This window comes from Panulirus ornatus, chromosome 6 (genome assembly GCF_036320965.1).
Source record: "Panulirus ornatus isolate Po-2019 chromosome 6, ASM3632096v1, whole genome shotgun sequence".
Lineage (NCBI taxonomy): Eukaryota > Metazoa > Arthropoda > Malacostraca > Decapoda > Palinuridae > Panulirus > Panulirus ornatus.
The window spans coordinates 15,650,261-15,666,962 of NC_092229.1; the positions used below are offsets into that span (position 1 = coordinate 15,650,261).

General features: G+C 40.7%; 1 protein-coding gene across 1 annotated transcript in view; it reads left to right on the top strand.

The window, feature by feature from the left end:
* Positions 1-9,613, top strand: part of LOC139749087 (lysosomal protective protein-like) — a 30,752-nt gene extending 21,139 nt beyond the window's left edge. The window contains exons 7-10 of the mRNA XM_071662615.1: positions 878-1,047; positions 5,404-5,529; positions 8,296-8,455; positions 8,945-9,613. Coding sequence (XP_071518716.1) covers positions 878-1,047; positions 5,404-5,529; positions 8,296-8,455; positions 8,945-9,118 — 630 coding nt within the window. The 3' untranslated portion in view covers positions 9,119-9,613. The remainder of the gene's footprint in view (positions 1-877; positions 1,048-5,403; positions 5,530-8,295; positions 8,456-8,944) is intronic.
* Positions 9,614-16,702: the final 7,089 nt, after the last annotated feature.

Here is a 16,702-nt window from a genome sequence, read left to right on the forward strand (position 1 = left end):
TTAACAGCTTCCTTGCCATGCAGTGAGTTTGTGTTTTCTGAGTCTGTCGAGTGAAGCATATTTATTTTGAGTGGAGAAATATTTCTGCATTCTGGCAGAGGTGGCATGGAGGACATCCCTTTATCATCCACTCAGAGTAGTTTGTATTACTGGTAGACCTGGCTTTTCTGTGATCAACACCTGTCTTGCATTGACCCTCAGTAATGATAATGATGACGTTTTGTTTCATTTGTTTTTTTTAATATAACCACTTGGCAGTATGGAAAGGTTGCACTTCATTATTATTCATAACCACAAGACTCCTTTTATGGCGCTTCTTAAGCTTCAAGGCTGCACCACAGTCGCGAGCTGGCAGAAAGATGGACCCCATTGGAGCAAGAAGTTGCTCAAAGAGATTGTACTACCTATCATCTACTGACTTCGATAATACAGCTGTACTGCCTTTCAACTAACTATGATACAGCCTCACTGAAAGTAGCTTTTCACTCATGGTGTAAACACAAGCAGGTAAAGTCCAGTAACACTGGATTGGTATGTTTGGATAGTTTGATATTTTCTCTTGATTTAGCTGCCATGTTGGAACAGTGCTGCCTGATTTGCATCCTTTAGGCAGTGTCCACCAGAGAACAGAAATTTTTCCCTTTCCCCAAATATTTAAGGTTGAACTTGGCCACTTTAAAAGTGTGAAAGTGTGACTCTTGAAAAATGATTATGGTAGTAAGTGAAGTAAGGTTTTCTGATTTTCCCCCATTTCCATATTTTCTGTGCTATTTGTCATAACCATATGCTGTCTTCCACAGAAAAATTTATTTCACTGATTAGCTTTGCATTCATTCTATAGTACAAAGGATAATAATAATGGCTTACTTTTTATCAGGTTAACAAAGCAGTTGACATTATTTATAATGAAGGCCTGAATATGTACAACCTTTATGAAAACTGCCTAACAAAAACTGGGGGAAATTTCTCCCGGTATGAAGCTGACCTGTCCAGCATTTTACATGGACACAGATTCTATCATAAAATGATGCTTAAGGCAAAGAATAGGTAAGTCTTTTACCCTATCAATGCAAATATAACATAAGAGTATATATTTGTCATATTTTGATAACTATCCATGTGAATGTAAATATTAGGGCAGCAAATTTACCTCACTCAGTGGATTAGGAATCCCTCTCCTTCTTCTAAACTTTGGAATTGGGATCCAGGGACAATTATTAACATGGCAGCTACACAGTAAAACAAAGAGCCTTCCAACATAATCCCACCTCTGTATGCTCGTTGCTCAATTCTGTGCAACAGCCCTCCCACCCAAACTATTCCATAATTAACTACTAACCCTTAAGTAGAAATGAAAAGCTTACCCCTTCCTCTCATTACAGCGACTTCTACTCACAGACATATCTGTCTGCCTATCTATGCATATCTCTGATGCCTGACCCCAACTGAAACTCCCACAAGGGGCTGACCATGGTTGTAGTGTCCATAACTAATGAATTCGAGTGCTGCTTTATAGCCTTTAATGCCTCACCCTTAACAGGCCACTGGCAGAGGGCAAGTCTAGTGCAGTGTTTGCAGAGGCTCCTACCTAATGCTTCTACCAAATGTTTCTACCTACTGCTTCTATCTATTGCTCTTAACATTCTGCCAAAAGGCAGAACTAGCACACAGTGTCCACCATAGGGAAATCTAGTTACGAAGAATGAGCCGTGTGAATTAAGTGTTGTCAAAGTTATGTGTGACAAAGAGAGCTTGTATGTTTGTGGACAGAGTGCCATTGGTCCTTGTGTGGGTGAGGCAGAAAGAAAAGATAGCTGTGTGGGTCAGAGGTGTGCATCTTGACAACCACCTTAGTGCTGGCTTGCTATGCAGCTGTCACTAACCCTCCAGATACTCAGGCAGGTACTACTGGTAATATACCTCTATGGTCGTTGGCCGCCTACCAACTTCCCAAATACATACAGAGTGAAATAACCCAGAAACATACTAAATAACCTCCATCCCAACTCGGTGATAAACTCCTAACCTCCAAGTGTACACCAATCAGAAGTTACACTCCCCAGACAAACACAAGTCACAATTTCCCATCTATGCCATGGACTTCACCATCTATACAACACTATAAACAGCATGTTCTAAGAACCTTCATCCCTTGATGCCTTTACCACACCAAGACAGTGAATGCATACTGCTCAATTGCCTTGCACTCTCTTCACACAAACACACACACATCACTACACTTTATGACCTATGATCCTCATTGGTAGACATGACCAGATTTTGGAGTGCTGTGGGGTCCTCATAAAGATAAAAGGGACTCCTAAGGCATAATGTCAGTGTATGTACTTATATATATTTCTTTTTAAAGACTGAATTATCAACCACAAATGGTTAGGTGCAGAATCTTCTGATGCCTACAGACTAGATCCCACAAATGAAAATATTAGGTGTTATCGTGACACATGACTTCCAAATCGACATGCAATGCTTTGTCTGCTTTGTCCGCTAGAAATCTTGGGATAATTTCACTACCTCCATTTCCCATGTTAGTGAGGTAGCATCAGGAACTGATGTAGAAAGACCACATCTGGTCACATTGTTTCTATTGCTGTCATGTGTAATGCAATGAAACCACTGCTCCCTATCCACATTCAGGTCCCACAGATCTTTCCATAGTTTACCCCGGATATTTCACATGCCCTGGTTCAGTCAGTTGACAGCATGTCAACCTTAGTATACTACATCATTATCTCATGCATGCCATTCACCCTCCTGCTTGATCAGGCCCTGATCACTCAAAATCTTTTTCACACTGTCCTTCCACTTCCACTTTGGTCTCCCTGTTCTCCCTTGTTCCCTCCACATCTGGCACATATATCCTCTTTGTCAACTTTTCCTCACTCATTCTCTCCATATGTCCAAACCATTTCAGCACACCCTTTTACTGCTGTCTCAACCACACACTTTTTATCTCTATACAACTCTCTTACCCTTACATTACATACTCACTCAAACCACGTATTCTCAAACATTTCATTTCCAAAACACTCGCCCTTCTTCGCACAACGTTAACTGAAACCCATGCCTCACATCCGTATAATATCATTGGGACTACTATTCCTTCAAACATACCCAGTCTTTGCCCTCCCAGGTAACATTCTCTCTTTCCACACATTCTTCATTGCTCCAAGAACCTTCACCCTCTCCATCACCTTATGTCTCACTTCCACTTCTATGGTTTATTCACTGCCATTTCCACTCCCCAGTATCTAAAACACTTCACTTTCTCCAATTTTTCTTCATTCAAACTCACACCCCAACTAACTTGTCACTTAACCCTGCTGAATCTAGTAATCTTACTTTTATTCATATTTACTCTCAACTTTATCCTTTCACATACTCTTCCAAACTCAGTCACCGACTTTTGCAGTTTCTCACTCAAATCAGCCACCAGTGCTATATTACAGCTTGGCGAACAACAAGTAACTCGCTTCCCAAGCCCTCTTATCCCCAGCAGACTGCATACTTGCCCCTTTCTCCAAAATTCATGCATTTACCTCCCTAACCACCCCATCCATAAACAAATTAAACAACCATGGGAACATCACACACCCCTGCCGCAGACTGACATTCACTGCAATCACTTTCCTCTCTTCCCTTACATCCTTGATAAAAACTTCTCTCTGCTTCTAGTAGCTTACCTTCCACACCATATACTCTGAAGACCCTCCACAAAACATGTCTATCCACCTTTTCATATGCCTTCTCCAGATCCATGTGCCACATAAAAATCCATCTCTTTCTCTTTATTTCTCTTACTCGTTCTTCAAAGCAAACACCAACGCCTGATCCACACATCCTCTACCACTTCTGAAACCATACTGCACCTCCCCAGTCTGATGCTCCGTACATGCCTTCACCCTCTCAATCGAAACCCTTCCATACAATTTTCCAGGAATACTCAACAAACTTATGCCTCTGTAGTTTGAATACTCACCTTTATCCCCTTTGCCTTTGTACAGTGGCACTATAGATGCATTCTGCCAATCCTCAGGCACTTCACCATAGTCCATATATACATTGAATATACCAACCACTCAACAACACAGTCACCCCCTTTCTTATGAATTCAAATTCAACTGCAATACCATTAACTCCTGACACCTTGCTGGATTTCATCTTCTGCAAGACTTTCACCACCTCTTCTCTCTTCACCAAACCACTCTTCCTGATTCTTTCATTTTGCACACCACCCCAATCAAAACACCCAGCATCTGCCACTGTATCATCAAACACATTCGACAATAGTTCAAAAAACTCTCCATATCCGCCTCCATCATTACCTCACTTCATCATTACCGGTTATCACTTGCCCCTTTCCTCCTCACCGATGTCCCCATTTGTTCTCTTGTCTTGTGCATGTTATTTGCCTCCTTCCAAAACATCTTTTTATCTCCCTAAAGTTTAATACTCTCATTTGCCCTTTTTTTCAACTCTTGGACCTTTCTCTTGACCTTCTGCCACTTTCTCTTATACATCTCCCAGTCATTTGCACTCCCTTCTTGCAAGTATTATCCAAACACTTCTCTTTTCTCTTTCACTAACAACTTTACTTCTTCATCCCACCACTCTACCCTTTGTAATCTTCCCACTTCCCGCCTTTCTCATGCCACATGCATCTCTGGCACATGCCATCACTGCTTCCCTAAATACATCCCATTCCTCACCAATTTCCCATGCATCATAATTGCTTGCCTTCACCCATTCCCAGCGCCACCCTGCCCCACAGAAAACTGCATCGCCATCTCCAGTGTATGACTGGGTTGATAGATATGCTTTATGGAAGGGCTTTAGGGAGGGGCCAGTCTATCTCCATATTTGTTGATGGTTCAGCCTTTCCCCCTTCTCCATCAACAGCAGTGTCCCCAAGGTTCTATCATGTCTCCTTTTTTTTTTTCCTTTTTATCAATGATCTCCCTTCTTCTACAAATAGCCAAATGCATTCATATGCAGATGACAAAACACTGCAGTTCATGACTGGGGAGAAAAAATCTTTTAATGAACATCACACAAATCCTTCAAAGCAAACATTTTATCCATACATGCTTTTCCTCTCTCCTGAAGCCACACTGCTCCTCAGCAGTCATATGTTTGCATGCCACCACTCTTCCTTACAAAGCATTTTCAAAGACATTCGTGCTGCTTTGCCAAACTTCATCTTATGCAAGGCTTTCACTACCGTCTTCCTTTTTGTCATACCATATGCCAGGACACACTCTACATGCCACCTCTTCCCAAACACCCGATATTTGCTGCCCTGTCATATAACACATTCAAAATACTTGACACCCCCACTCTTGCTCCCATTTTTTCTCATGCTATTCATAGTTATTTTATTTTCAGAATTAACAACATTACTTTGGATCCTCCATGCACTAATGGGACCAATCTCCTGTTATACCTCAATAATCCAGAAGTTCGTAAGGCTATCCACATTCCAAATGATGTTCAGAAGTTTGAACTCTGCAGGTAAGTACTGTTGTTTAAATACTGCATATTTACTTTTTTAATTTCTGTTCTTGATAGCAAACTTTGGATACATGCATGTGACATAAAGAATATATGACATGCATCCCATTATACAGGAAATCAAACTTGTAAACATACCATTTCAAGTAAATAGTCTCAGGTGTTACTGATCATGATCTACTTTTAACCCAGAATAATTGGTTATTGCTTAAGATTATCAATAATCAAATCCTGTCATTAACCTTTCTTGCTACAATTAACACCACTTGACTCTGAGTACACATACCCATTATGGGAATATTAACAGTTGATCATTTTAAGTCAAAAAGGTGCTGGGTAGTGTCAAGTAAGCAGAAGGCAAATCACACTGATTTTGTCAACCAGGCAAGTACATCTCTGTAAGCTAGAGCCAAGGAGACAGACTAGCCAGTCAGTACACAATAGGGGTGGAGGTAAGTTGGTGAAAGATGAGCAAGTCTGCAATCTCTCAGGTGTGTGTGTGTGTGTGTGTGTGTGTGCATGGGGGGAGGGGGGATGCCTGGTAGGTGAGGTAGTTGTTTGTTGGTAAGAAAGTGCAGAAGCTGGTATCTGAAAGGAAAGAGTAAATGCAAATAAAAGCAAGGTTATTAGGTTTAGCAGAGGAAAGAGGCAGGTTTGGTAGTGTGTGTTTGAATAGAGAACGTGGAGCAAATTGGGTGTTTTAGATAGTCAGGATTGGACATAGCAGTGAATGGAACCATGAGATGAGTCACACACAAGACCTTATTGTCTGGATATGGGGCAGTGGCTTTAGATGAGAATGTACAGAAAAGGATGAATGTGTTGGAAAATATATGTTTAATGACAAAATGTGGTGTGAGGAGGGTTAATCAATTAAAGAATGAGAGTGTAAGAGAGAGTTATGGTGATAAGGAGAGTATGGTTGAGTGAGTTGAAGAGAGTGTGCTAAAATGTTTTGGACATATGGAGATATTGAGTGAAAAATGGTTGCTAAAGATATTATATATATGTTAAAAGTAGAGGGGACAAGAAGGGGGAGACCAAATTAGAGATGGAAGGATGGAATGAAAAAGGTTTTTCAGAGTTCATTCATTGCCTGAACAATCAGGAGGGTGTAAGGCATCGATGGGGTAGAGTGAATTGGAGCACTGTGGTATAATAGGGTGAGTAAATAATTGTTATATATGAATGGCAAGCTGGATGAGACTTAGAAGTCCAAAAGAATAACAAACTACAGAGGATAAAGAAACGTGTTGGAAGTGTAGCCTTCCTTTCAAGAGGAAAGCCATTTTGAGCATTTTTGTTAACTAAGGATTGATAATCCTGTAATGACTAATGTTTTATTGAGATGGAAACCTGCATCAGTCTGTGACATCAACATCATCAGTGACAATATTACCATGGAACATGTACTAAAAGAATGCCAAAATTATAGTCTCTGAGTAAAGAATGAATTATACAAAAACAATGGGGGAAATTAAATTACTGGGAAAATATTAGACATGTTAAATAGATTGATAGATTTTGTAAAGGAAACAAGTATATATAATTGTATTTCAGTAGACCTGAGTTTTTAGGTATCTTATTCATCCCGGAAAGCACTGAATAACTATTAAGTTTTACTGATGTACAAATTCTACAAAACGTAATTCAGATAAACTCAAGTGCAAGTTCAGTGGGAATACCTTCAACTTGAAGGCATCCCTCTTCCTAAAACATTGCAAGTCATTTACTTCTGTACATTTCTAATGTTATTCTTCCTCACTTTCCTTACCAGCTGGTACATATCATGAGTTACTCCCAATAACGTGTTTATTCAACAATTTGCATAATTTCTGCTTGGTAACCATTGGATGGACAACTGTGCATTTATAATGGTGGTTGTAGGAGCTTTGCTGGGGAGAGCAGAATTTTTTTCCCCAGTTCCTTCCTAACTGTGGAATTCTATTGACTACTGAGGATACAATAAGTTGTCTCATTATATTTACATAAGAAGGAAAAGTTAGCACATCAGTTTCTGTGGGGCACCATTTTCTAAGAACACATCAGTCTTTGGTGGCTACTATTTAAGGTTATGGGCTTAATTAGACTCTGTGGTTGAAAATCGGTGTCACATTCCTGATAGTGTGGGTAATTCTGAAGTGCTGGAACAACAGAAACAAGAGGCATACCCCATCATTAAGACTGGCATTCTGTGTAATTACTGTATAAACATGACTTAATTATTCATAGTCTCTCCTCACTCAATTTTATCAACAGTGGGGACATTAATTGGCCAACTTTAGTCATGTTGCTGAGTAACTCTTAACAGAAATATGTACCTGAAGAGCCATTTAGTTCATTAATTGCAAAAATATTTGCAACTGTTAAAATTATGTTCTGATTTTCCATGATAACAGGAGTTGACTCGTGGACTTATTCTTTATTTTGCTCATGAGAGGGGAGTGCCTAGTTGTGATCTATTTGAATTGTCCCTATTAAGTTTATGTGTAAGCTGTAACTTCATCCACGTCTGTAGTTTTGCATTGAGCAACTAAAGAAAGAAGTCTCAGTCTTCAAAACTGAATTCATTTATATTTCACACATTTGGTAATAGTTTATATTTTGAAGTATTTAATGTCAATTAATTTAATGGCTATATTTTTAGGCACCTGTTTGGAAATTTTAGTATCATGAAAAAAAAATGTTTTTAGCAGTAAAGATCTCAAGAATTAAGAGCTGTAAAGTATTTTAGCAAGATATTTTTAACTGTGGTATTTTTTTCAGTGAAGAGGTGAGTACTAACTACAAGCGTGAATATGGAACGATGAGACCACAGTACAACTTCTTGACTACTCGCGTGAGAGGTCTTATATACAATGGTGATGTAGACATGGCTTGCAACTTCTTAGGGGATGAGTGGTTTGTGGAGAGCCTTGGATTAAAGGTGAGTTCATTGATTTCTTTTGTAACTTTTTTTGTATGAAGTTGTGGATTGTCATGTCACATAATGATTTTATAAAAGTTTGCATTTGAATGATGTAAATACTTCCTTCCTGTCTCTACAGCAAATAGGCTGACAACACTAAGTACTATACAACAATTCATTACTGAAAAGTGTAATCTAGGCCAGAGCCATCAGGAAGAAAGGATAAATTCCATCCAGAGAATTTGATAACCATTTGTAATTAAGGTACCATGATAAATTTTGGTAAGATTACTCAAGAACTATTTCTCATTGATAGAACAGATTCCATCTTTTTAGTGTGTAAATGGTAGTATGTTGTCATCCTCATGTTACTGTCTTTTAACCGTTTCATTTACATGTGGGAATTTTACAGCAGTGGGATCCCTAGAGATTGGCTAGATTTGCTACAGTGCTTACCCTATTTAATTTTTTTAATAAGTTTTAATTTGAAATATATCTCTTCCTTAGGTGCTGGAAGATAGGAAGATGTGGCATCAGGGTAGCCAAGTTGCAGGGTTTGTGAAGCGTTACCAGAACCTTGACTTATTGACCATACGTGGTGCTGGACACATGGTTCCAGAAGACAGATCAGCACAAGCTATGAAAATGATCACTTCATTCCTCTTTAAGAAACCATACTGAAAGAATTATGAGAGTCAGGACAGATGAAAGAGTAAATGTTTTTTTATGAATGAGTAATGTTTTTGATTTATCTTTATTTTTGAACCTATGAATGTACTAATGGTTGTAGCACTGTGAAAATTTGTATGTAAGTTTAATGTATGTATATGTTATTCTTACTGGTATAAATTTAGTGCATTACCAGGTAAATACAGATTTTGTCCATTGTTTTACTGTATCATATTTTCTATTTTTTAATAATCTGCATAAAATGTTCTTTGTGAAGAAAAGATTGCAAAATTTTTATGTAAGATAAATATATTTTGAATTTGATGAATGTTAATTTTAACATCCAGACATTGGAAGAATGATTACAAGGGTGATATACATAAAGTTGTCCATAATGGTTAATACTCAAATTTGCTTAATTAGCTAGTTTAAGGATGGATATCTTTGTTATTCACATTGTAACTTTCTTGTAAATCACATAATAAATTGTAAAGTATTACACTCCAACCTTGCTCATTTAATACCTTTGGGGCTCTACCCGTGTCAAAGTACCTGAAGGGTCCAAATCACACTGAAGTGTTAGTATTTTGCTTTGTCGCTGTCTCCCGCGTCTGCGAGGTAGCACAAGGAAACAGATGAAAGAAATGGCCCAACCCACCCCCATACACATGTATATACATACACGTCCACACACGCAAATATACATACCCATACATCTCAATGTACAAATATATATACACACACAGACACATACATATATACACATGCACACAATTCACACTGCCTTTATTCATTCCCATCGCCACCTCGCCACACATGGAATAACATCCCCCTTCCCCCTCATATGTGCGAGGTAGTGCAAGGAAAAGACAACAAAGGCCACATTTGTTCACACTCAGTCTCTAGCTGTCATGTAATAATGCCCGAAACTACAGCTCCCTTTCCACATCCAAGCCCCACAGAACTTTCCATGGTTTACCCCAGACGCTTCACATGCCCTGATTCACCATTGACAGCACGTCTACCCCAGTATACCACATTGATCTAATTCACTCTATTCCTTGCCCTCCTTTCACGGTGACTCCTGCATGTTCAGGCCCCGATCACTCAAAATCTTTTTCACTTCATCTTTCCACCTCCAATTTGGTCTCCCACTTCTCGTTCCCTCCACCTCCGACACATATATCCTCTTGGTCAATCTTTCCTCACTCATTCTCTCCATGTGCCCAAACCATTTCAAAACACCCTCTTCTGCTCTCTCAACCACACTCTTTTTATTTCCACACATCTCTCTTACCCTTACATTACTTACTCAATCAAACCACCTCACACCACATATTGTCCTCAAACATCTCATTTCCAGCACATCCACCCTCCTGCACACAACTCTATCCATAGCCCACACCTCGCAACCATACAACATTGTTGGAACCACTATTCCTTCAAACATACCCATTTTTGCTTTCGGAGATAATGTCCTCAACTTCCACACATTCTTCAAGGCTCCCAGGATTTTCGCCCCCTCCCCCACCCTATGATTCACTTCTGCTTCCATGGTTCCATGGTTATTATGTTGGTCAATCAGAACTGTTTTTCGAAGTGAAGTGGTTTTTCAGCATCCTTTTTCTGTTTTCTTCCATTATATAGTCTTCTGTTTTGTTTTCTATTTCTATGTAATTTTGACAGTTCCATACATTTACTGAGCATTTTCTAGACATCTGTCTTTAATATTTACAATGACTTGACTATTCTAATGGGGTGGCCCATGATCATGATAAAATGTAATTGACGTCTGGATGGCACACTAAAGTCCCTTCTTCCTACTGGCCACTATATGACTCCAAATAATCCGGGGTTCAATCAATAAAGCAGCTGAGGAAAGTGCTTTGACGGCCCAACATATGTCACAGCATAGTGTAAAATTATAAGGGTATTTAGAGTTGTATAATCAAATGCACAACAAAGATCACATGTTAATGGCTTGAAGGGTGTAAATGAAGATGAGCCAGCATGGTAATTACCCAGTAGTGAGTTTATGTATCTCAGAGAGCAAAAACGGGTATGTTTGAAGGGATAGTGGTTCCAACAATGTTATACATTTGCAAGGCAGGGGCTATAGATAGGGTTGTGCAGAGGAGGGTGGATGTGTCGGAAATGAAATGTTTGAGGACAGCATGTGGTGTGAGGTGGTTTGATCGAGTAAGTATTGAAAGGGTAAGAGAGTGTGGAAATAAAAAGATTATGGTTGAGAGGGCAGAAGAGGATGTGTCAAAATGGTTTGGTCACATGGAGAGAATGAGTGAGGAAAGATTGACAAAGAGGATATATATGTCGAAGGTGAAGGGAAGAAGAAGAAGCGGGAGACCAAATTGGAGGTGGAAGGATGGAGTAAAAAAGATTTTCAGCGATCGGGGCCTGAACATACAGGAGGGTGAAAGGCGTGCAAGGAATAGAGTGAATTAGAACGATGTAGTATACCGGGGTCGACGTGCTGTCAATGGATTGAACCAGGGCATGTGAAGCATCTGGGGAAAGCACCATGGAAAGTTCTGTGGGGCTTGGATGTGGAAAGGGAGCTGTGGTTTCGGTGCATTATTACATGACAGCTAGAGACTGAGTGTGAACGAAAGTGGCCTTTGTTGTCTTTTCCTAGCACTGCCTCTCACACATGAGGGGGAGGGGGTTGTTATTTCATGTGTGGCGGGGTGGCGATGGGAATGAATAAAGGCAGACAGTATGAATAATGTACATGTGTATATATGTATATGTCTGTGTGTATAGATATGTATACGTTGAGATGTATAGGTATGTATATTTGCGTGTGTGGACGTGTATGTATATACATGTGTATGTGGGCGGGTTGGGCCATTCTTTCATCTGTTTCCATGTGCTACCTCCCTAACGCAGGAGACAGCGACAAAGCAAATGACAACCCCCTACCCCACACAAGCACGAGGTAGCTCTAGGAAAAGACAACAAAGGCCACATTCAATGACACTCAGTCTCTGGATGTCATGTATAATGCACCGAAACCACAGCTCCCTTTCCACATCCAGGCCCCACAAAACTTTCCGTGATTTACCCCAGAAGCTTCACATGCCCTGGTTCAATCCATTAACAGCACGTCGACCCCAGTATACTACATTGTTCCAATTCACTCTATTCCTTGCACGCTTTTCACCCTACTGCATGTTCAGGCCCCAATCGCTCAAAATCTTTTTCACTCCATCCTTTCACCTCCAATTTGGTCTCCCACTTCTCATTCTCTCCACCTTTGACATATATCCTCTTTGTCAATCTTTCCACAATCATTCTCTCCATGTGACCAAACCATTTCGATACACCCTCTTCTGCTCTCTAAACCACACTCTTTTTATTACCACACATCTCTCTTACCCTTTCATTACTTACTCGATCAAACAAACCACCTCACATCACATAATCCTCAAACATCTTATTTCCAACACATCCACTCTTCTCCACACAATCCTATCTATAGCCCACGCCTTGCAACCATATAACATTGTTGGAACCGCTATTCCTTCAAACATACCCATTTTTGCTTTCCGAGATAATGTTCTCACCTTCCACACATTTTTCAACGCTCCCAGAACTTTCGCCCCCTCCCCCACCCTGTGACTCACTTCCGCTTCCACGGTTCCATCCGGTGCCATATCCAGTTATCATTATTTTTTCATACATTCGCCATAATTATTATTACAATTATTATCATTATTATCATTATTGTACTTAACCGCTTTTTCTCACATCTACGAGGTAGCACCAGGAAACAGACAAAGAATGGCCCATCCACTCGTATATATATTATTTATTTTATTATTTATTTATTTTGCTTTGTCGCTGTCTCCCGCGTTAGCGAGGTAGCACAAGGAAACAGACGAAAGAATGGCCCAACCCACCCACATACACATGTATATACATACATGTCCACACACGCAAATATACATACCTATACATCTCCATGTATACATATATATACACACACATACATATACATATATACACATGTACATAATTCATACTGTCTGCCCTTATTCATTCCCATCGCCACCTCGCCACACATGGAATAATAACCCCCTTCCCACTAATGTGTGCGAGGTAGCACTACGAAAACACAACAAAGGCCACATTCATTCACACTCAGTCTCTAGCCGTCAAGCAATAATGCCCGAAACCACAGCTCCCTTTCCACATCCAGGCCCCACACTACTTTCCATGGTTTACCCCAGACGCTTCACATGCCCTGATTCAATCCACTGACAGCACGTCAACCCCGGTATACCAAATCGATCCAATTCACTCTATTCCTTGCCCACTTTTCACCCTCCTGCATGTTCAGGCCCCGATCACTCAAAATCTTTTTCACTCCATCTTTCCACCTCCAATTTGGTCTCCCACTTCTCCTCGTTCCCTCCACCTCCAACACATATATCCTCTTGGTCAATCTTTCCTCACTCATTCTCTCCATGTGCCCAAACCATTTCAAAACACCCTCTTCTGCTCTCTCAACCACGCTCTTTTTATTTCCACACATCTCTCTTACCCTTACATTACTTACTCGATCAAACCACCTCACACCACACACTGTCCTCAAACATCTCATTTCCAGCACATCCACCCTCCTGCGCACAACTCTATCCATAGCCCACGCCTCGCAACCATACAACATTGTTGGAACCACTATTCCTTCAAACATACCCATTTTTGCTTTCCGAGATAATGTTCTCGACTTCCACACATTCTTCAAGGCTCCCAGGATTTTCGCCCCCTCCCCCACCCTATGATTCACTTCCGCTTCCATAGTTCCATCGGCTGCCAGATCCACTCCCAGATATCTAAAACACTTTACTTCCTCCAGTTTTTCTCCATTCAAACTTACCTCCCAATTGACTTGACCCTCAACCCTACTGTACCTAATAACCTTGCTCTTATTCACATTTATTCTTAACTTTCTTCTTTCACACACTTTACCAAACTCAGTCACCAGCTTCTGCAGTTTCTCACATGAATCAGCCACCAGCGCTGTATCATCAGCGAACAACAACTGACTCACTTCCCAAGCTCTCTCATCCCCAACAGACTTCATCCTTGCCCCTCTTTCCAAAACTCTTGCATTCACCTCCCTAACAACCCCATCCATAAACAAATTAAACAACCATGGAGACATCACACACCCCTGCCGCAAACCTACATTCACTGAGAACCAATCACTTTCCTCTCTTCCTACACCTACACATGCCTTACATCCTCGATAAAAACTTTTCACTGCTTCTAACAACTTGCCTCCCACACCACATATTCTTAATACCTTCTACAGAGCATCTCTATCAACTCTATCATATGCCTTCTCCAGATCCATAAATGCTACATACAAATCCATTTGCTTTTCTTAGTATTTCTCACATACATTCTTCAAAGCAAACACCTGATCCACACATCCTCTCCCACTTCTGAAACCACACTGCTCTTCCCCAATCTGATGCTCTGTACATGCCTTCACCCTCTCAATCAATACCCTCCCATATAATTTACCAGGAATACTCAACAAACTTATACCTCTGTAATTTGAGCACTCACTTTTATCCCTTTTGCCTTTGTACAATGGCACTATGCACGCATTCCGCCAATCCTCAGGCACCTCACCATGAGTCATACATACATTAAATAACCTCACCAACCAGTCAACAACACAGTCACCCCCTTTTTTTTTTCTTAATAAATTCCACTGCAATACCATCCAAACCTGCTGCCTTGCTGGCTTTCATCTTCCGCAAAGCTTTTACTACCTCTTCTCTGTTTACCAAATCATTTTCCCTAACCCTCTCACTTTGCACACCACCTCGACCAAAACACCCTATAGCTGCCACTCTATCATCAAACACATTCAACAAACCTTCAAAATATTCACTCCATCTCCTTCTCACATCACCACTACTTGTTATCACCTCCCCATTAGCGCCCTTCACTGAAGTTCCCATTTGCTCCCTTTTCCTACGCACTTTATTTACCTCCTTCCAGAACATTTTTTTATTCTCCCTAAAATTTAATGATACTCTCTCACCCCAACTCTCATTTGCCCTCTTTTTCACCTCTTGCACCTTTCTCTTGACCTCCTGTCTCTTTCTTTTATACATCTCCCACTCAATTTCATTTTTTCCCTGTAAAAATCGTCCAAATGCCTCTCTCTTCTCTTTCACTAATAATCTTACTTCTTCATCCCACCACTCACTGCCCTTTCTAATCAACCCACCTCCCACGCTTCTCATGCCATAAGCATCTTTTGCGCAGTCCATCACTGATTCCCTAAATACATCCCATTCCTACCTCATTCCCCTTACTTCCATTGTTCTCACCTTTTTTTTCCATTCTGTACTCAGTCTCTCCTGGTACTTCCTCACACAAGTCTCCTTCCCAAGCTCACTTACTCTCACCACCCTCTTCACCCCAACATTCACTCTTCTTTTCTGAAAACCCATACAAATCTTCACTTTAGCCTCCACAAGATAATGATCAGACATCCCTCCATATATATATATATATATATATATATATATATATTTTTTTTTTTTTTTTTTTTTTTTTTATACTTTGTCGCTGTCTCCCGCGTTTGCGAGGTAGCGCAAGGAAACAGACGAAAGAAATGGCCCAACCCCCCCCCCCCCATACACATGTACATACACACGTCCACACACGCAAATATACATACCTACACAGCTTTCCATGGTTTACCCCAGACGCTTCACATGCCTTGCTTCAATCCACTGACAGCACGTCAACCCCTGTATACCACATGACTCCAATTCACTCTATTTCTTGCCCTCCTTTCACCCTCCTGCATGTTCAGGCCCCGATCACACAAAATCTTTTTCACTCCATCTTTCCACCTCCAATTTGGTCTCCCTCTTCTCCTCGTTCCCTCCACCTCCGACACATATATCCTCTTGGTCAATCTCTCCTCACTCATTCTCTCCATGTGCCCAAACCATTTCAAAACACCCTCTTCTGCTCTCTCAACCACGCTCTTTTTATTTCCACACATCTCTCTTACCCTTACGTTACTTACTCGATCAAACCACCTCACACCACACATTGTCCTCAAACATCTCATTTCCAGCACATCCATCCTCCTGCGCACATCTCTATCCATAGCCCACGCCTCGCAACCATACAGCATTGTTGGAACCACTATTCCCTCAAACATACCCATTTTTGCTTTCCGAGATAATGTTCTCGACTTCCACACATTTTTCAAGGCTCCCAAAATTTTCGCCCCCTCCCCCACCCTATGATCCACTTCCGCTTCCATGGTTCCATCCGCTGACAGATCCACTCCCAGATATCTAAAACACTTCACTTCCTCCAGTTTTTCTCCATTCAAACTCACCTCCCAATTGACTTGACCCTCACCCCTACTGTACCTAATAACCTTGCTCTTATTCACATTTACTCTCAACTTTCTTCTTCCACACACTTTACCAAACTCAGTCACCAGCTTCTGCAGTTTCTCACATGAATCAGCCACCAGCGCTGTATCATCAGCGAACAACAATTGACTCACTTCCCAAGCTCTCTCAT